At 42.8% G+C, this 21,302-nt stretch overlaps 1 protein-coding gene across 1 annotated transcript in view; it reads right to left on the reverse strand.

Annotated features, from left to right (window-relative positions):
• Positions 1-4,225: 4,225 nt before the first annotated feature.
• LOC143925714 (glutamate receptor ionotropic, NMDA 2A-like) overlaps positions 4,226-21,302 on the reverse strand; it is a 220,369-nt gene continuing 203,292 nt past the window's right edge. Inside the window, exons 3-4 of the mRNA XM_077450172.1 lie at positions 4,314-4,428; positions 4,226-4,231 (exon numbers count right to left, since the gene is read on the reverse strand). Of these exons, the coding sequence (XP_077306298.1) occupies positions 4,226-4,231; positions 4,314-4,428 (121 nt within the window). The remainder of the gene's footprint in view (positions 4,232-4,313; positions 4,429-21,302) is intronic.

The raw sequence follows: 21,302 nt of genomic DNA on the forward strand, positions 1-21,302 counted from the left end.
GAAGTCCCATTTGGAGTTTGCAAGAAGCCATGTGGGGGATACAGCAAACATGTGGAAGAAGGTGCTCTGGTCAGATGAGACCAAAATTGTACTTCTTGTCTGCAAAAGACTTGAGGCTGGGGCGAAAGTTCATCTTCCAGCAGGACAATGACCCTAAACATACAGCCAGAGCTACAATAGAATGGTTTAGATCAAAGCATATTTATGTTGTAGAATGGCCCAAAGTCCAGACTCAAATGCAATTGAGAATTGGCAAGACTTAAAAATTGTTGTTCACAGATGCTCTCCATCCAATCTAACAGGGCTTAAGCTATTTAGCAAATAAGAATGGACAAAAATGTGACTCTCTAGATGTGCAAAGCTGGTAGAGACATCCCCAAAAAGACTTGCAGCTGTAATTGCAGCGAAAGGTGGTTTTACAAAGTATGGGGTGAATACAAATGCACACCACATTTTATACATATTTATTTGTAAAAAAAATTTGAAAACCATCTATCATTTTCATTGCACTTCACAATTATGTGACACTTTGTGTTGGCTATGTAGAACTGACCCCCAAAGGAGCCATTGATTTTATTGGGCTTACCGTTACCTTCTTGACCTCGCCTCCATCTAGGGGTTCCTGTGGTAGATGGCCCAAACAAATGCAGAAACTGACACTGAATCTTCTTTTGGGTTATTTATTTAGAAGATAGCAAGTCTCTTAATGAAGGGTAGAGGGTAAGGAAGAAATTCAGGTACTTTTGGAACTGCAAAAATAGAATGTTATAGAGGAAATCCAGAGAATGAACGTTTCACTTCTGGATTCTCACAACCTCCGGATAGACCTCCTCTCACTAGGCCTAGCAGGGTGTAGGGTGTTAAGTAAAGTAAAGTCTCTGCCACAGACTTGGATGTAGAACACTTGAGAAACAAAGTCTCTACTACAGACTTGGATGTAACTGAGGGACATAGACAAATTTAGAGAACTATCATATGGTACCAGTATCTCTCAGCCGGTCCGGCAATACTGTAGAAATATAGATCCACAAAGTGTCCTTCAACTGAGCCTCCAGGCTCCTTCAGAGAAGCCAGCCTTGCGCATGGCCTTCTCCCGAAGAGTCCTCCCTTGGATGCTTCTCCAGCTGCTGGGCCTCTCCTCAGATGAGAAGACTGGACCAACCTGGATCATTAGGGCCTCCAATCCATTCAGGCCTGTCCCTGCAGTTGTTTCGCCTCAGGCTATCCAGCCCGGAATTGCATGAATCCGCACCCCATGCCAGGAGGGCCATGGGGGCTGGTCAGAAGGACCAGGACCAAACAGACAGAAAATATATTCTGGACCGGAACGCCTAAGCATGTGATCGCAGTAACTTAAATACCACATCTCAGAATGCACAACAGGAAAACACTCCCACTGGGCTGGCTTCGAGAGAAGAATGGCACTCAATACACTCAACTAGACTGCGTTCTACCACTTTCTGGCGGTGACAGCAACACCTGCAGCCAAGGAGAGCTCAGTGCAATCCAGATAGACTGGTACTGAAACCATAATTTAGCAAAATTAGCCCCAAAACCCAACTGTGGTTTTAGGAATATAAATTTTTCAAAACAAAGCATGCTCGTCAGGAGCCAGCGCTACAGCTATAGCACATAAAATCCCAATAAAGTACATTTACGTTTTTGGTTGTAACATGACAAAATGTGGAAAATTTCAACGAGTATGAATACTTCCCTATTTCACAATACACTTAACAACACAAATATATGTATCAAGTCTGCACCCATAAAAGCATGGGCAATCGACTTGGTGAAGATTTATCCCCCTGAAAAATGGCAAAAAGCACTACACAGCCACAAAAACATCCATCTATGGAAAATTACCCAAAATGTCCTGCTGCGCTGGTATCTGACCCCATACAGAATCTCAAAATTTGCGGTATCCTACCTTTGGGTATCTGTTTTCTGGCTGATTAATCTTCGGGTTTGCAATTCAGATGTCAGCAGGAACAGCACTATTTTACCTAGACCGTGAATTTACACTACATAAAACAAAAGATTCCGGTAATTCACATATTACTGGCACAGCATTACTGGTCCAGCACAGAGGAGACACCCAAACCCCATCTATAAATAAAATAATCCAAATTACTCACACACGTGCCACTTATGAGCGGCTCTTTGCATCATATTCTGGAAAATACCAAGCCACTAGTTTATCTTGGAAAAAACCATGGCTTGATTGATCAAAACATGGTTAAATGAACATTAACCGCATCCCAAGGACATGCTAACGCAGTCACGTAGGACCTGAGCGAACGGGCACTCGCTTGCCGGCCAGCATATACGCTGCTTTTTACTGTTTGTTTGTGAGTATATCCACTTTTATTTTTAATAAAGCTGTATACCAGATTTACACTATGGGAAGTCCCTCTGCTTATATTTTTTGAGAGATCATTGCTTCACATGTGAAAGCCTTTCCGGGTGCAACTCCAGTCTGATCTTGAATGGCAATTTGAGACCCACCTTGGAGACCCTGCTGTGTATTTTGTGTGAGCTATTAACGCTTGCCTTCTGGTAAGCGTGCATTCTTAGTGGTGTTTTGCACTTTTCGATGATGGAAGATTGCACGTTTTGCTTTAAATATTGGTTGGACTATAATTTGAATTCATTCACTTTGGGTTCTGGGTCATTTTCATCACAAATTATTTTTATTTTTACTTTTATATGTACACATAATCTATTTATATTTATTATTATGTACATTTATATGCATTATTGTTGTTTATATTAATTTATTGATCAATTCCAATGTATTGTAATACATTTTTTATTAATTTATTAATTTAATCATTTATTTTTCCACCTTTACTAATGTTTAATCATTAGCGAAATTCACACATTAATTGAGGTTTCCGCCTAAGGGGGATAATCATTGTTAGCACAGCTACATTTTTCTTTTTTCTTTGCATTTTTGGTATGTATCACACTTTAGTAGCCGCTGCTTGTGTAGCTTTCATTTTTTATTTTTTGTTGTTAGGAGCGCAGTATCTTTTTCTTTTCACTTATTAACCACTTCCCGCCCAAGGATGTCATATGACGTCCTGGACATTTTCGGTGGGAATATCTGAATGATGCCTGCAGCTACAGGCATCATTCAGATATCCTTGTTTTTAGCCGACGATTCTGTGCACCATAAGAGTTATCATATTGGCAGTTCTGCCTCTTGATTGTTCTTACAGGCGACAGGAGGTGACATCCCCTCTCCCGCCACCATCTGGATAAAGAATTGGCCACCGCCGGATGACGACCATAGAGATTTCCGGTGACCACATGGTCACCAGTCATGACCATCGGAGGCCCGGGCGTGACATTATGACATCACATCCGGGCCATGGATGTAAACAAAGCCGCGATCATGGCTGGTAAGCATGAGATTGTGTATTTTTTTCCTCGATCTCATGCTTTCCAGCCTGGAGAAGAGATGTGGGGATTTATTGCAGCAACCGCCATTTTATTCCCTAGGGTGTCTGCTAAAAAAAAAAAAAAAATGTTTGGGCGTTCTGAGTAATTTTCTAGCATGTAGGAGAGGAATGCCAGAATAGGCCCGGTATGGAAGTGGTTAAAGAACTTCAAGACCATATTGGCTTAATGCTCGGTTCTGTTCTGTTGTATTTATTTTCTTTAGTCTTCCTCGTCACTGTATTTAAACAATAATTTTCAATATTACATTCAATAAGGGCCTTATTCATATAAATGTATGCTGCAAATAGTACTATTACATCAAATTTGATGTCAATATATAACTTATATATTTTTTGTTCTGTCAACCTTTCACGCCTGTTGGAGTAATGTTTGTAACCTTTTTCTTACATCTTCAATAAAAATATAATGAAAGAAAAAAAGATCTTGCAGTAGCATTTTAACTGGAAAAAACAGAGTCTCATACAGCACCTCATCCTCTAGAATAACATGTATATTTGAATTCCTGGCAACCTATTTAGTGTCACATGATTGCTTCAAAAATTCAAATAGAAATAGTAGACTCATTAATTAATAGGGTTAAGCTTTTTACTATATTGCACACAATGTATACAATGTCAACTATATGTGCAAAATCCTGTGCAAAATCCTAAGATTTGCTTTTAACGAGGGTCCATTTCACCAACATTGGTGCTCACCGTTTATATTATTTGACTTGATTATTTTCAGAACATCCTTTTGGACACTCATACTAAAAATAAACTTACAACTGTAGGTGAGAGGATATTACACTTTCAGAAATATGAGTCTAATATCAAATCATTTAGACTGACATGCTTAATTAAACATACCTTTTCCCACTCTCTTTCCACGTTAAGCAACGTAGCAACCAATTTTGGATTTGACTGATAACCCTCTTCTGTAAAGGAAAAATCCTTGCCATCCCAAGTCACATTTAACATAAATCTGCAAAAAGAAAAAAAAAAGATAATGTAATAATAAGGCCATTAAGTGCTTAGTAAGAAGATTAGTTTAGTCGTAAAAGCAGATAAAATGAATGCTTCTGGAACCATTCCAATATTAGAAAAGACATAACAAGAAACCAATTGCTTTACATAAGATGCAGCTGCTTGAAATTAAATTGTTTTACCCACCAAGCTGACTTTTCCATCTGAAAACCCTCATACAGATATTACACTTGAAAACTATTTGCTGTTTTCATGATCACCATCCCTCCTAACTCTTTTGCTTCCAAGGCTTTGCATCCTATTTTTCACCTTAAAGGGGGTTGCAAAGGCAAATATTTTTTCACCTTAATGTATTCACAGTGCCGATGCCCCCAGTCCCCCCGTTTTACTTACCTGACCCCTCGAAAGTCCCGCTCTCACCCCCAATGTCCTCTTCGCTGCTCAGCCTGGCCACTGATTGGCTGGAGTGGATGGATTGTCAATCACATTGTCAATCACATCCAATGACGCAGGGCACCGAGGGGTGGGGCAGAGTGATACAGCAAGCGGCTATAGCTTCCGGTTGTATCACGGGAGCGTGCCCTCAAGTGCTTCTCACAATGCGAGGAAGCTCGCAAGAAGTACTTGCGGGAGGAAGCAGAGACAACCGCCGAGGGACCCCAGAAGACCAGGTTTGGGGCCACTCTGTGCAAAACGAGCTGCACGGCAGAGGTAAGTATAACATGTTTGTTATTTTTTTTAAAAAATACTTTACAACCCCTTTAAGTGGCCAGCCTGATTTCCCTTCTTTTTTCAGTTATACAGTAGCTTTCAAACTTCATAAAAAAAATGTCCCAAACCATACATACATACATTTTCTGAAAGCACAGAATCAGTAGAAATGAAAAAAAGGTTATACTAATTTTGTAATTCCACGATAGTTGCTCAAACATTTATCAAAATGATATACAGATACAGTAAAATCGTTTGTAGGCCACACAAACAAAACTTACAAATTTCTATTAAAGCGGGAGTCCGCCGGGAGTCCGCCGGGAGTCCGCCGTTTTTTTTTTTTTTTTTTAAAGCCAGCAGCTACAAATACTGCAGCTGCTGACTTTTAAAATAGTGACACTTACCCGCCCAGCGCGCCCGCGATGTCGGCACCCGAAGCCGATCTCTCGATCGTCTCTCGGGTGCTGCCGACGCCATCTTGGGTATGGGAATCAGGAAGTGGAGCCTTTCGGCTTCATTTCCCGGTTCCCTACTGCGCATGCGTGAGTCGCGCTGCGCAATAAGGATGGTCCCCGCTGTCTCTGGGATCCATGTGTTTCCCAGCAGGCAGCGGGGGACCTTCGGAAAGGGGCGTAGATTCTGCGGAAAGGGGCGTACCTTCTGCAGAATCTACGCCGGAAGTGGGTGCAGATACCTGTACTGTACAGGTACCTGCACCCCCCTCCCCCCTGAAAGGTGCCAATTGTGGTGCCGGAGGGGGGGAGGATTCCAATGAGCGGAAGGTCCACTTTAGGGACTTTAAGTGATTAACCACTTGCCTATCACACATATAAGAAAATATATACTTTTTGGAGACTTTACAGTAATTTCTAGAAAACAATGTAGAGGCCCTGGAGAATAAAATGGTAGTAGTTAAAAAAATGTTAGGTTGCACAATATTTGCACAATTATTTATCAGTTAACACTTACTGTATATTCAGAAAACCATACACTAAAATTACTTTTAGTGCAAACAAACACACTATAATATCCAATTTTTGTAAAATATAAAAGATTGGATTGCGTAGGGTAAATAGATTTCAAACATGTTAAGTTATAAAATTGTGCAGACCTGTGGAATTGCAGAAATCTATGCTAACCAAAATTCTCCATAGGCGAGGATTAAAATGCCTTTACATTTTATCAGTTTACTGTTAACCATGAACTATGGGTCTAGAATTATTGCTCTCACTGACGTTTGTGATGATACCTCCCATATGTGGCAAATTGATGTTTCTGACATTCACACAGAATTATTATTTTTTTGTATAAGTATGCCCCATAGTGTTGAATAAATGTAAGAAGAGAGGACCCCCATCATGCCAACATCAAATAGATATAGAGAAAGTAATTGAAACTCTCTCAAAAAAAGGCAGACTTTGTGGGCATAACATGAGACAGTAAATATAAAAAAAAGTTTCTTTATTACAAAAATATAAAAAATTTATATAAATATGACAAACAATAACACCCTTTGCTAGACAAGGTCAACAGATACCCAAATGAACAGACATGGAGGCATGGATCCCTTCAATGAGTTGGTGAAAAGCCCATAATCATTTAGAAAATGGTATCTGTATGTATCAAAGGGTTAGGTCCATGAACTCCTCCATGCTTGCTTGTCAACGTGTTTTGCATTTAATAACTTTCTCAGGACATAAGGAGTAGGTGCTGATATAGAATTAAAAATTATACAAAGAAAAAATATATGGATAAGTATCAACAGTATTGACGCTATGTATACACATAAGTATTAAGCAATTATATATATATATATATATATATATATATATATATATATATACACACATCTTGGAAAAATATGCACACACACAAAAAACAAACAAAAAACCCACATATATGCTTGCCTGATTGGTCTTGAAAAGTAATGGGTGACACCACACAAGACAAAGAACCAAATCCTTCCTTCCAAAGGATCAAATTCCAAATATTGAAGACATTCAACTCTCACCCGGGTCGGGGGGAGGGGGGTCTAGGGTGATCCAAGGAACTGGCAATTCTATAAATACAGTAGGCATTGTTCTATGAAGTATTTCTTAGTGTATGACCTTTAATAAAGTATACCTATATATAGTGTCTTACCTATCAAGAGTGAAATGGTGTGGATCAATTGAAGCTCAGTGCGGGAAAGGGGGGGGGGGGTAGAAGAATCGGGCACAAGAGTTCAAATATAGATGTCTGGGAGTACACAAAATATGCCCCCATATAGTAAATAAACCCATATAACATTGGTGAACACTACTTTGTGAGAAAGTATTAAAAGGTTAAGCTTACTTAACATAGATATTAAGTTATTCGCAAAAGTGCTAGCTACCCGTTTGTCCCCTCTACTACCTAAAATTATCCATAATGATCAAGTGCGGTTTGTCCCTGGTAGAGAGGCTAGGGACAACACCACCAAAACGATACACCTTATATCCCTGATCCAACGTAAAGGCCTGAAAACTTGCCTTTTATCTTTCGACGCTGAAAAGGCCTTCGATAGGGTCAGCTGGAGGTTTCTACAGCTGTCCCTAGAACAGCTTGGCCTAGGAGTTCCCTTCATCTCTAAAATTATGTCCCTATATTCCCGACCCTCAGTTACAGTCCTAGTCAGCGGTACCACATCGGCTCCCTTTGACTTTGCAAATAGCACCAGGCAGGGCTGCCCCCCTGCCCCCCTCCTCTTTGTCATCATAATTGACTATCTGGCCTGCGCCATACGTCAAAACCCCTCCATTCTCAGTATTCAAACTCCATCTGCACACCACAAACTTTCCCTGTATGCCGACAACCTCCTAGTGTATATCCAGAATCCACACATCTCACTGCCATCCCTGCTTCCAACGTTTTGGCACCCATAGTAACTTTAAGATTAATATAACTAAGACGGAAGCCCTTAACATATCCCTCACCCCCTCCACCCTGTCCCTTCTAAAATCCAATTTCTCATTTAGATGGCAGACCAAGGGGATCTCTTACTTAGGGATCATTACACCCTCAAATCTAGCTAACTTGTTCTCCCTAAACTATATTCCTCTACTCTCCCGAATACGGAAAGACCTTGAGGAGTGGGGTGGGTCTTCATTACCATGGTTCGGAAGGATCAATACCCTAAAGATGGGCACCTTACCCAAATTCCTATATTTATTCCAAACGGTTGCCATCCACCTCCCCAAATCACTTTTTACCTCCCTGCGCTCACTAGCCACCAGATTCATGTGGAACCAGGGACTTCCCAGAGTTAAATTTAAATTGCTTACGCTTCCGAAGACAATGGGAGGAACAAGTCTCCCTGATTTTGAGACCTACCATACAGCTGCTCATATGGCTCACATCCTAGAATGGTTCCCCCGCCCTCTCTGCAAGGATTCGGTGACCGTTGAACAAGACCTCTCTCCTGTAGACCTCCGGGCTCTTTTATGGGGTTACAAACAAGAGTTCACTCGCTTGACATCCTTATCCCCACTGACTTTGGCCTCCTTGAAGCTATGGTATAGGAAAGGACTTAACATCATCCTCTCCTCTGACCCAGGCCCCCTGTCATCCCTTTTTGACCTTCCCGCTCTTCCCCAAGGTATAGGGGCAGCCTCCCTAGGGTCTTTTAAACACACGGAGTGGCCACAAGCTTACACATTTGTACACTCCTCGCAGGGGACTCCGGTCCCTCCGGCAGGCACTGGAGACTGGCTCACAGCCTTACATATGTCCACATTTACCAAACACCTACACTCCTCCTCTCAAATACATAGCAAGCATACCAGCTTTGAGGAACTATGTTCGCTTCCAGAAACTCCCAAACACCTCCTTTCCTCCTTATATAACCTACTGCAGACTTTAGCACAAGTTCAACTGCTGCACTACACTAGGATGTGGTCTGCGGACCTGGGTGAAGACATCTCTGTGCCGGAATGGCAAACCTCTTTTAATTTCACGCATAAGTCAACCATCTCCTGCTACTCTCAAGAAAAGAACCACAAGCTCTTGTCCAGATGGTACAGAGACCCTGCAACTTTGCAAAAAAACCCGTCTGCACCAGCCACTTGCTGGCGCTGTGAAACCTCAGTCGGAACGTACATGCATGTCTGGTGGGACTGTGAGAGGATCCGCCTCTTCTGGACACAGGTTTTCGAATGTTATAATCTTATAGCTGATAGACCAGTTCCTATTTCTCCGAAAATTGCATTACTCTCCATACTGCCCGGGTCTATAAAATCGCAGAGGCAAAGATTGCTTTGTTTCTTTATGTCCTCTGCTAGGCAACTGATACCCGCTTATTGGAAGACAAAGAATACTCCCCCATTGTCACGGTGGGTATCAATTATGAATGATACCATGAGACTGGAGGAGATGCTGGCATTGGACAATGACACATACACCAAATTTATAACCCAATGGTCGATCTGGCTCCGCTTCTCCTCCTCTGACACTTTGTTGAACAAAATCTCGAACACATAGGGACACTCTGGGATCCCTTTTACCCTACCCCCCTGTGCATAACCCTTACCCCCTCTCCCCCTCCCTCTACTCTCCTCCCTCCCTGCTGTTCTGCTCACCCTTCTACCACCTTGTTCCTTCTTTGTTTTGTTCTTCTCTTTCCTCTCTTCTCTCTCTTCTCTCTCTTTCTGTCTCCTTAATGTTATTTATTACACATTACCTCATGTAGTAACCCATGAGCATCTCTCATTGGTATAACCTTGTGGATCAGAGAATAGGTTCTCTTCCCAATTCTCCAAGCTTACTGACGGGGACCAGCTATGGACGACAGTCGTTGCATACATTTATCTCATGATGTTTACTGTTTTACTGTTTTTTCTTGAAAAGCACCAATAAAAATATTTTCAACACTAAAAGGTTAAGCTTAAGCTTAAAAGTATCGCCTAGCAAATAAGAAAAATAAAAGATGTATAAATGAATAGAGCAGGGATGTCCAAACTTTTTTCAAAGAGGGCCAGATTTGATGAACTGAACATGCGTGAGGGCCGACCATTTTGCCTGACATTCTTTGAACCATTAAAATTCGGTCTAAGTGTGTTCGTCCGAGCGCTAATACACTACCCAACAAGAATTATCTTGCCTTTGTGGCTGTGTGTGGTGAAGAGATGCACTCAAGTGTATTATTTGGATACACCGTATTTATTTGCATATAACACGCACCTTCACTTTAAGAGGGAAGCTTCAGGAAAAAAAATTATTAAAATTTTAAATAAAGAACTGTGAAGCAAAATGAGGGGCAGTGCCCATTTGCAGACCCACAATTGCCAGGAGCGCAGTGCCCACCATTGCCAGTAATGCAGCGCCCACCATTGCTAGGAATGCAGCGCCCACCATTGCCAGGAATGCAGCGCCACCATTGCCAGGAATGCACCCACCATTGCCAGGAATGCAGCCCCACCATTGCTAGAAATTCACTCACCATTGCCAGGAATGCAGCCCCACCATTGCCAGGAATGCAGCCCCACCATTGCCAGGAATGCACCCACCATTGCTAGAAATTCACCCACCATTGCCAGGAATGCAGCCCCACCATTGCCGGAAATGCACCCACCATTGCCGGAAATGCACCCACCATTGCCGGAAATGCACCCACTATTGCCAGGAATGCAGCCCCACCATTGCCGGGAATGCACCCACTATTGCCGGGAATGCACCCACCATTGCCGGGAATGCACCCACCATTGCCGGTAATGCACCCACTATTGCCAGGAATGCAGCCCCACCATTGCCGGAATGTACTCACTATTGCCGGGAATGCACCCACTATTGCCGGAAATGCACCCACTATTGCTAGGAATGCAGCCACCATTGCCAGAAATGCACCCACCATTGCCAGGAATGCAGCCCCACCATTGCCGGGAATGCACCCACCATTGCCGGGAATGCACCCACTATTGCCCGGAATGCACCCACTATTGCCAGGAATGCACCCACTATTGCCAGAAATTCACCCACCATTGCCAGGAATTCACCCACCATTGCCAGGAATTCACCCACCATTGCCGGGAATGCACCCACCATTGCCGGGAAAGCACCCACTATTGCCAGGAATGCAGCCAGGAATGCAGCCCCACAATTGCAATTGCCAGGAATGCAGCCACCATTGCCAGGAATTAACCCACCATTGCTAGGAATGCAGCCACCATTGCCAGGAATTCACTCACCATTGCCAGGAATGCAGCCCCACAATTGCAATTGCCAGGAATGCAGCCACCATTACCATCAGTGCAGCCATGGAGGACAGGACGAGCACCAAAGACATCCTACAGGAGAATTTCCTGTTTACACAACAGCCCCTTTAAGAGAAAGTCTCGCCTCCTCTGATGGACAGAACAGTCGTCCAATGGCAGAGATGGGACTTCCTATTACAGCTGCCGTGTAAACAGGAAATTCTCCTCCTGTGTGTACGGCACTCATCCTGCCTCCTCCCTCCGAGGCAGCCGGACTATATATCTTTTGTGACCCCGGCGCTGGGAGATCGCCGGGCCACAAAAGATGTATATGTTTAAATAACCAGGCGGGCCGTTCAAAAACGGTCCGCGGGCCGCGATTGGCCCACGAGCCGCGGACTTTGGACATGCCTGGAATAGAGATATCTGGAAGCAAAAGCCCAAAACATCCCTGTAAGGAGTATAAGGTTATAAGGCTACATTTTATTGAGTGAAATAGAAAAAAGAAAAAAACTGCGCAATCCCTAATATCTCATATTAGGATTTGAACATCTCCCCCAAATAAAGTGAAGAATAAACATGTGCAATATTACATGAGAATACCATACACATCAAACCTATTATGTGTCATACTTAACACACCACATATAGTGATAAATCTATAACAATGACACTAAAATGATGTTATTAAATGCATAAACAGTGAGTTTCGATAATAATAATGCTCAGAATAAACACAAAAGAAATAAAAAAACGTGCATAAATGGTTAATGTGTCCTCATTATAATAGTCCTTGTGGGAATACAAAGAAGCAAAATATAAGTGCCGTTGCACTCTACACCAAAAGACTTTCACGTGTCCATAAAAGAAATGCAAAGACTCTGAATCTTGTGTCAACGTAGAATAAAACGAAGTGCACCACCACCAAAAGAATAAAATTGGCTCCTTACCAGATGCCCTAGTAAGGTAGGCTTATTCAAAGATCAGGTCAAACTATGCATCACGGTTGAATCGTCCAAACCCAATTCCGCTTTGAGGCAAAACTCGGATGTATTTCAACGGGAAAGCAAAATGGTTCACCATAGAAAGGAAAAACACTCCATATAGTGTAAAACCATTTATTAAAATAAAGTAAAGGGAAGAATTGCACTTACAGAATTAAAATAAATACAGGCATATCACCGAAAGGAAGAGTCGGCCGATCGCAACACCTAAGGCGTATCCAAGTTCTGCTGTTGTTCTAGTGAGGCAAAAACATAGCGTGTCACACCGCCCTACGCGTTTCGTGATAAATCACGTCATCTTGGGGTACGGGTGACACGCCATAATGCCTCCATTTTATAGTTGAATGTGGTCCAGGCCACCTCCTCCATTTTGGCACCATAAGCCGCACTTCCGGGTGCGCACCGGAAGTGATGCGTGTACGAGTATTTATTAATTCATATCCTAATATTGTTCTCCCCGAGAGGGCTAGAAAGGGACCCAAAATAGATGGAACAAACTGTTCCACCAAGCATCCGAGGCTCAGAAATCGGGCCGTGGGGACAAAAGGAACTACTCGGCCTCATGCTTACAATCAGAACCAAGCCTCGATATCATTCACCAATCAGGTGCGAGGTCAATGGTCGACGCGACGGAAGTGACGCGCATCAGCGTGATCACCCGTCCTTCAAATGCGGAACTCCGTGATCACGCCCCGCCCACCCGCGCAGCTCGAGGTCACACTCAGAGGCTGGTCCCTTACGTCACTCCTATACAGGAAGAACGTACGTTTCTCATGGCCAAGCCTCACTCGCGCTTCCCCCAACAGGAAGTGCATGCGCTTCACTAAGCCAAGCCTCGTTACTACTATGTGAAGAGTGAAAATTAAATATACAGGCTCGTCCCCTGGGTGTGCGGGAAGCTTAACGTCCCACCCCCCGCCCACCCCCACAACGTAAAGGGGACAGAGCCACAAACTCGGATCCCCACACTATGTGTCTCCAGACGCTGGGCAAAACCAAAGGAGGAGGGGACCTGTCCTAACGTCAAACACAATTTGACAATAAAGTACATAAACTCAAGTAAAAACAAATGAGTACAATACCCAAAGCATTAAAAAAAGTTATAAATGTAAATCATACGCCACTAATAGCTTGCTATTAAAATAATCACATGCCAAACTAATTAGTCTCCCATCCTATAATAGATGGGACACCATTAGATACAAAAGTAATTTATTACTATGTGACAGACTAAAGCATAGATAATGCACTGACAGGACCCATTAAATTAACAAGGAAAGTTATATAAACTTGTATAAAGAACCAAGTGTGCCAAGACAAATAGAAATCAAGTAATCATTGGCAAACCTCATACACCTTTTTTCACTCATACGATAAGTTAAGCGTTATTTATAAAGGCATTCACATCAGTATCTGTGTTCATGCCAAAAGGGGCATACGTTTTTAACCTTTGTATCCAAGACATTTCTAAGCGTGAGATCTCTCTCACTAGTGCACCCCCCTCCAGTGTGGTTTATATTTGTCTATCCCCATATACAACGTGTTAGAGGGATCTCTGTCGTGTTTCTCATCATAATGTCTCGACAGGGGATGCTTGTCAAAGCCCCGTTTAATATTGGCAATGTGCTCGTTTAATCTGACTTTTAGAGCCCTTTTGGTCCTCCCTACGTATTGGAGTCCGCAAGGGCATTGTATGAGATATACGACTGCTTCCGAAGAGCAGGTGATGAATGGCTCAACCGTATATCTTCTTTGAGTGCTTGTGGAGACAAAATCAGTAATCTTAGAATTTTTGTTCACATTGCAAGAGCAAACTTGACAATTTTTGCATCTGAAAAACCCTTTGAGATTTTGAAAAAAACACCTATTCCTTTCGGGGGGATCTTGCACACTGGGGGCAACCTTACTACCCAACGTAGAGGCCCCTTTAAAAATAACCCTCGGAGTGTCGGGTAGAATGGTTCCTAAGATTGAATCACTGGTCAAAACATGCCAGTGTTTACGGATCAATTGTTTGACCTTCTGGTGCTGCATTGAAAAGGTGGTGACAAAGGGCAATACCATCCCATTCTCGTTCCTAACAGTCCCCCTTTCTGTCAGCAGACTTGACCTATCTCTATTTCGTGCGTTGTGAAACGCCTCGGTTAATAGGTCTGTTGCATACCCCTTCTCCCGAAAACGCTGAGATAAAACCATGGCTTGTTCGTCAAACTTAGTAATTTCAGAGCAGTTTCTCCTTAGGCGCAAGAATTGCCCCAGGGGAACGGACTTAAGCCAAGAGTCCCGATGACAACTCCCCAAGGGAATATAAGAATTTCTGTCTGTGGACTTGAAAAAAGTGGATGTGATGAAACTATCTCCACTCACTCTAATATTCAAGTCCAAGAAATTAACCCCTTCCCTACTGGCTTCATAACTGAATCTAATGCCTCTATCGTTATTATTCAGCATTTCCATGTATCCCCGGAGGTCCTGTTCCTCGCCATCCCACAGGAGGAGGACGTCGTCGATGTAGCGTGCCCAAAGCACTATCTCCGATCTTCTAGGGGAATCGACCACGTCCTCCTCCCATTTGGCCATGAATAGGTTGGCCAGGCTAGGGGCATATTTTGCCCCCATAGCCACCCCTTTGTCCTGACGGAAAAATTGGTTATCGAACCAAAAGTAATTGTGCCCTGCGGCAAATACCAAAAGCTCTAAGATGAAATCTATCTGTATCTGAGTCAAATCTGAATCTCGCTCCAGATAGAGTCTGACAGCTTCAAAACCCAAATTATGGGGAATAATGGTGTATAATGATGTAACATCAGCTGTCACAAGCCACAGGCCCTGTTTTGGTTTGATACTAGCCAACATGTTCAAAATTTGCTTAGTGTCCTTTACATATGATGGGATTTTCTGCACTAGCGGTTGGAGAAAGTAATCTATATACTTGCCCACCCTGGACGTTACAGAGTCAATACCACTGACTATTGGACGTCCAGGGGGGCAAGTAACGCTCTTGTGCAGTTTGGGGAGGTAATAAATTACTGGCGTTCTCGGAGCGATGGGTATTAGGAAGAGCTTCTCTTTTTCTGTGAGGATCCCTTTACAAAAACCCTCCTCTACTATCCCGATTAGCTCCTTTTTGTATTTGACCACCGGGTCCCTATCAAGGATTGTGTAGGTCTCGCTATCATCAGTGATTCGATGTAACTCCTTCAAGTAATCGCTAATATCAAGGACAGCGATCCCCCCCCTTTGTCTGCCGGCCTGATAACAAGGGACTTATTGTTACACAAGGTATCCAAACCCTTTTTGGCCATGAGAAACGTACGTTCTTCCTGTATAGGAGTGACGTAAGGGACCAGCCTCTGAGCGTGACCTCGAGCTGCGCGGGTGGGCGGGGCGTGATCACGGAGTTCCGCATTTGAAGGACGGGTGATCACGCTGATGCGCGTCACTTCCGTCGCGTCGACCATTGACCTCGCACCTGATTGGTGAATGATATCGAGGCTTGGTTCCGATTGTAAGCATGAGGCCGAGTAGTTCCTTTTGTCCCCACGGCCCGATTTCTGAGCCTCGGATGCTTGGTGGAACAGTTTGTTCCATCTATTTTGGTGCCAAAATGGAGGAGGTGGCCTGGACCACATTCAACTATAAAATGGAGGCATTATGGCGTGTCACCCGTACCCCAAGACGACGTGATTTATCACGAAACGCGTAGGGCGGTGTGACACGCTATGTTTTTGCCTCACTAGAACAATAGCAGAACTTGGATACGCCTTAGGTGTTGCGATCGGCCGACTCTTCCTTTCGGTGATATGCCTGTATTTATTTTAATTCTGTAAGTGCAATTCTTCCCTTTACTTTATTTTAATAAATGGTTTTACACTATATGGAGTGTTTTTCCTTTCTATGGTGAACCATTTTGCCTTCCCGTTGAAATACATCCGAGTTTTGCCTCAAAGCGGAATTGGGTTTGGACGATTCAACCGTGATGCATAGTTTGACCTGATCTTTGAATAAGCCTACCTTACTAGGGCATCTGGTAAGGAGCCAATTTTATTCTTTTGGTGGTGGTGCACTTCGTTTTATTCTACGTTGACACAAGAGAAGGGGTATGCAACAGACCTATTAACCGAGGCGTTTCACAACGCACGAAATAGAGATAGGTCAAGTCTGCTGACAGAAAGGGGGACTGTTAGGAACGAGAATGGGATGGTATTGCCCTTTGTCACCACCTTTTCAATGCAGCACCAGAAGGTCAAACAATTGATCCGTAAACACTGGCATGTTTTGACCAGTGATTCAATCTTAGGAACCATTCTACCCGACACTCCGAGGGTTATTTTTAAAGGGGCCTCTACGTTGGGTAGTAAGGTTGCCCCCAGTGTGCAAGATCCCCCCGAAAGGAATAGGTGTTTTTTTCAAAATCTCAAAGGGTTTTTCAGATGCAAAAATTGTCAAGTTTGCTCTTGCAATGTGAACAAAAATTCTAAGATTACTGATTTTGTCTCCACAAGCACTCAAAGAAGATATACGGTTGAGCCATTCATCACCTGCTCTTCGGAAGCAGTCGTATATCTCATACAATGCCCTTGCGGACTCCAATACGTAGGGAGGACCAAAAGGGCTCTAAAAGTCAGATTAAACGAGCACATTGCCAATATTAAACGGGGCTTTGACAAGCATCCCCTGTCGAGACATTATGATGAGAAACACGACAGAGATCCCTCTAACACGTTGTATATGGGGATAGACAAATATAAACCACACTGGAGGGGGGTGCACTAGTGAGAGAGATCTCACGCTTAGAAATGTCTTGGATACATAGGTTAAAAACGTATGCCCCTTTTGGCATGAACACAGATACTGATGTGAATGCCTTTATAAATAACGCTTAACCTATCGTATGAGTGAAAAAAGGTGTATGAGGTTTGCCAATGATTACTTGATTTCTATTTGTCTTGGCACACTTGGTTCTTTATACAAGTTTATATAACTTTCCTTGTTAATTTAATGGGTCCTGTCAGTGCATTATCTATGCTTTAGTCTGTCACATAGTAATAAATTACTTTTGTATCTAATGGTGTCCCATCTATTATAGGATGGGAGACTAATTAGTTTGGCATGTGATTATTTTAATAGCAAGCTATTAGTGGCGTATGATTTACATTTATAACTTTTTTTAATGCTTTGGGTATTGTACTCATTTGTTTTTACTTGAGTTTATGTACTTTATTGTCAAATTGTGTTTGACGTTAGGACAGGTCCCCTCCTCCTTTGGTTTTGCCCAGCGTCTGGAGACACATAGTGTGGGGATCCGAGTTTGTGGCTCTGTCCCCTTTACGTTGTGGGGGTGGGCGGGGGGTGGGACGTTAAGCTTCCCGCACACCCAGGGGACGAGCCTGTATATTTAATTTTCACTCTTCACATAGTAGTAACGAGGCTTGGCTTAGTGAAGCGCATGCACTTCCTGTTGGGGGAAGCGCGAGTGAGGCTTGGCCATGAGAAACGTACGTTCTTCCTGTATAGGAGTGACGTAAGGGACCAGCCTCTGAGTGTGACCTCGAGCTGCGCGGGTGGGCGGGGCGTGATCACGGAGTTCCGCATTTGAAGGACGGGTGATCACGCTGATGCGCGTCACTTCCGTCGCGTCGACCATTGACCTCGCACCTGATTGGTGAATGATATCGAGGCTTGGTTCCGATTGTAAGCATGAGGCCGAGTAGTTCCTTTTGTCCCCACGGCCCGATTTCTGAGCCTCGGATGCTTGGTGGAACAGTTTGTTCCATCTATTTTGGGTCCCTTTCTAGCCCTCTCGGGGAGAACAATATTAGGATATGAATTAATAAATACTCGTACACGCATCACTTCCGGTGCGCACCCGGAAGTGCGGCTTATGGTGCCAAAATGGAGGAGGTGGCCTGGACCACATTCAACTATAAAATGGAGGCATTATGGCGTGTCACCCGTACCCCAAGATGACGTGATTTATCACGAAACGCGTAGGGCGGTGTGACACGCTATGTTTTTGCCTCACTAGAACAACAGCAGAACTTGGATACGCCTTAGGTGTTGCGATCGGCCGACTCTTCCTTTCGGTGATATGCCTGTATTTATTTTAATTCTGTAAGTGCAATTCTTCCCTTTACTTTATTTTAATAAATGGTTTTACACTATATGGAGTGTTTTTCCTTTCTATGGTGAACCATTTTGCTTTCCCGTTGAAATACATCCGAGTTTTGCCTCAAAGCGGAATTGGGTTTGGACGATTCAACCGTGATGCATAGTTTGACCTGATCTTTGAATAAGCCTACCTTACTAGGGCATCTGGTAAGGAGCCAATTTTATTCTTTTGGTGGTGGTGCACTTCGTTTTATTCTACGTTGACACAAGATTCAGAGTCTTTGCATTTCTTTTATGGACACGTGAAAGTCTTTTGGTGTAGAGTGCAACGGCACTTATATTTTGCTTCTTTGTATTCCCACAAGGACTATTATAATGAGGACACATTAACCATTTATGCACGTTTTTTTATTTCTTTTGTGTTTATTCTGAGCATTATTATTATCGAAACTCACTGTTTATGCATTTAATAACATCATTTTAGTGTCATTGTTATAGATTTATCACTATATGTGGTGTGTTAAGTATGACACATAATAGGTTTGATGTGTATGGTATTCTCATGTAATATTGCACATGTTTATTCTTCACTTTATTTGGGGGAGATGTTCAAATCCTAATATGAGATATTAGGGATTGCGCAGTTTTTTTCTTTTTTCTATTTCACACACATATATAACTCTTTGGTATATATTTGAACTGCAGCATCTATATAAAAATAATTTTTAGGTTTCACTTTTATTCTGTAGCGCAAATTTTGCCTCTTTTTTCCTGTACATTTTATTGAGGCCCTCAAAGTTGGAGCTGTCCCTTTCACACACTCTCAACTAGAATTTGCCAATCATCAAATAGGAATATAGAGGCCTAGAAGGTAAATCAATGTATTGTATAGAGGAGTGGACAAAAATGCATATATAAAATGGAAGGGAGATAGAGATCAAACCCTACAAAAAAAAGTATCCCTCATCGAGGGGGCTCACTAGTGGAGCCAAACTCAAAACCCTGATAGAGTAGGGATAATGATAGAACTCTGGACGGCCGCACTCCATTGCTAAAACGATGCTTTATTCAAATAATATTTAGGACACAGCAAATGACATCACAGCGAAAGATGCTAATAACTGACGTGTTTCACACTAAGGCCACGTACACACGAGAGGATTGTCCGTCCAACTTAGTCCGCTGAAACGTGTTTCAGCGGACAATCCGCTCGTGTGTGGGCTTCAGCGGACTTTTTCAGCGGACAGTCTGGCGGACTAAGTCTTTCGGAATTTCCGTAATTTTGTCCGTCCAAACTTGGTTTCAGCGGACAGTCCGCTCGTGTGTAGGCAAGTTGGACGGACTAAGTATGGCGCATGCTCAGAAAGGATTTACACGCCGAAGGTTGCATTGCAGTGTATTGGACGTCGTATTTCTAGTCCCGTCGTATGTGCTGTACACGTCATTGCGCAAGCTTTCAGCGGACTGTCTGTTCATCGTGTGTAGTCAAGTCCGTTCATTCAAAAGTTGGACGGACTGTCTGTCGGATTGTCTGACGAACTTAGTTGGGCAGACAATCCGCCCGTGTGTACGCGGCCTAAGGCTAGTGCTTACGCATAGCTGGTATAGCTGATAGAGTAGGGGACCATAAGGTATACAGAGAAGCAGAGAGTAGTATAAATCTTTCGTATATTGCATCCTACTACAATTGCATCAAAATGGAAATCACCATGATGCAAGGATATATAAGAAGGATATATAAAATATCAAAGAGGTTAGTAAAAATGACCTAGATCAGAATAGCCTCACCTTGAAAGTCCTAATAGCACAGGTCTCCACCGCAGGCTCAAAGGGGAAGGGCCATCACTGCTTCCTCATATACATCCATATGCCACCAAAACACTCAAAACAGCAGAGTGAAGTCCAAAGGAGACATGCATAGCTCAATAAAGAGAACCTGTCACCTAAAAAGCATCACATAGGCCAGTGGTTATCAACCCTGTCCTTAGAGCCAACTAACAAGCCAGGTTTGCAAGATAATTGAAATACATCACAGGTGATCTCATTTGCTGCGGACCACTTGTCCCCTATGTGATGAAAAAAAAACAGTAAAGTAAAAAAAACTGCTTTTTGCAAAAAAATGAGGCTACACTCAAGCACATAAAAGCCCCCACCGCCACATATGGACGTTGGGAGTGCCTTTGCATGAAAATGTTGATTGCAATACATGTTAGCGATCGCTTTGGATAGGAACTACCACTATTTTATTCTCTAGCGTGTCTTCTTCCAGAAAATATATAATGTTTGAGGGTTTTACATCATCTTTAGGGGTAAAATTATTTTCTAAAAATGTGTGCAAAAACCCCAAAAACAGCTTTGGCAGCGAAAAGGTTAAAGAAAAGAGGAAAAAAAAAACACTGCATGTGCTGCAAGAATGCCCTACAGCACATGTTAAAACATATACAAAACATATATAAACATATACTAGTCCATCTTGTGTTAAACGCATCAAAATCTATGCCTGCTGGTGTGCATGGGCCCGTAGTGTTTTGCTACACCAACATGTATACTGTGCATTATCACAATATGTGCAGTATGTGTACATTATATATGTGTCATTTGTGTGTGCTTGCACGTGTAATTGTATAGGGGATGTTATACTTCTATTTTATCTTTATTTTTTTTAATATCACTGTTATAATTGATCTTTAGTGAAATATCGGGGGATATAAAAAAAACACTGATGTTTTGAGTTAGAGAAAGAGTTTGAGAACCCAGAGGACACCTACCATTGAACATGAAAGTGCTGTTATCTGAGCATTCACAAACAGAAGATATAGTAAGAATGTAATTCATGTTTA

The sequence above is a fragment of the Lithobates pipiens genome, unplaced genomic scaffold (assembly GCF_037356315.1).
Source record: "Lithobates pipiens isolate NorthernLeopardFrog02 unplaced genomic scaffold, aLitPip1_a1.2 Scaffold_22, whole genome shotgun sequence".
Classification (NCBI taxonomy): Eukaryota; Metazoa; Chordata; class Amphibia; order Anura; family Ranidae; genus Lithobates; species Lithobates pipiens.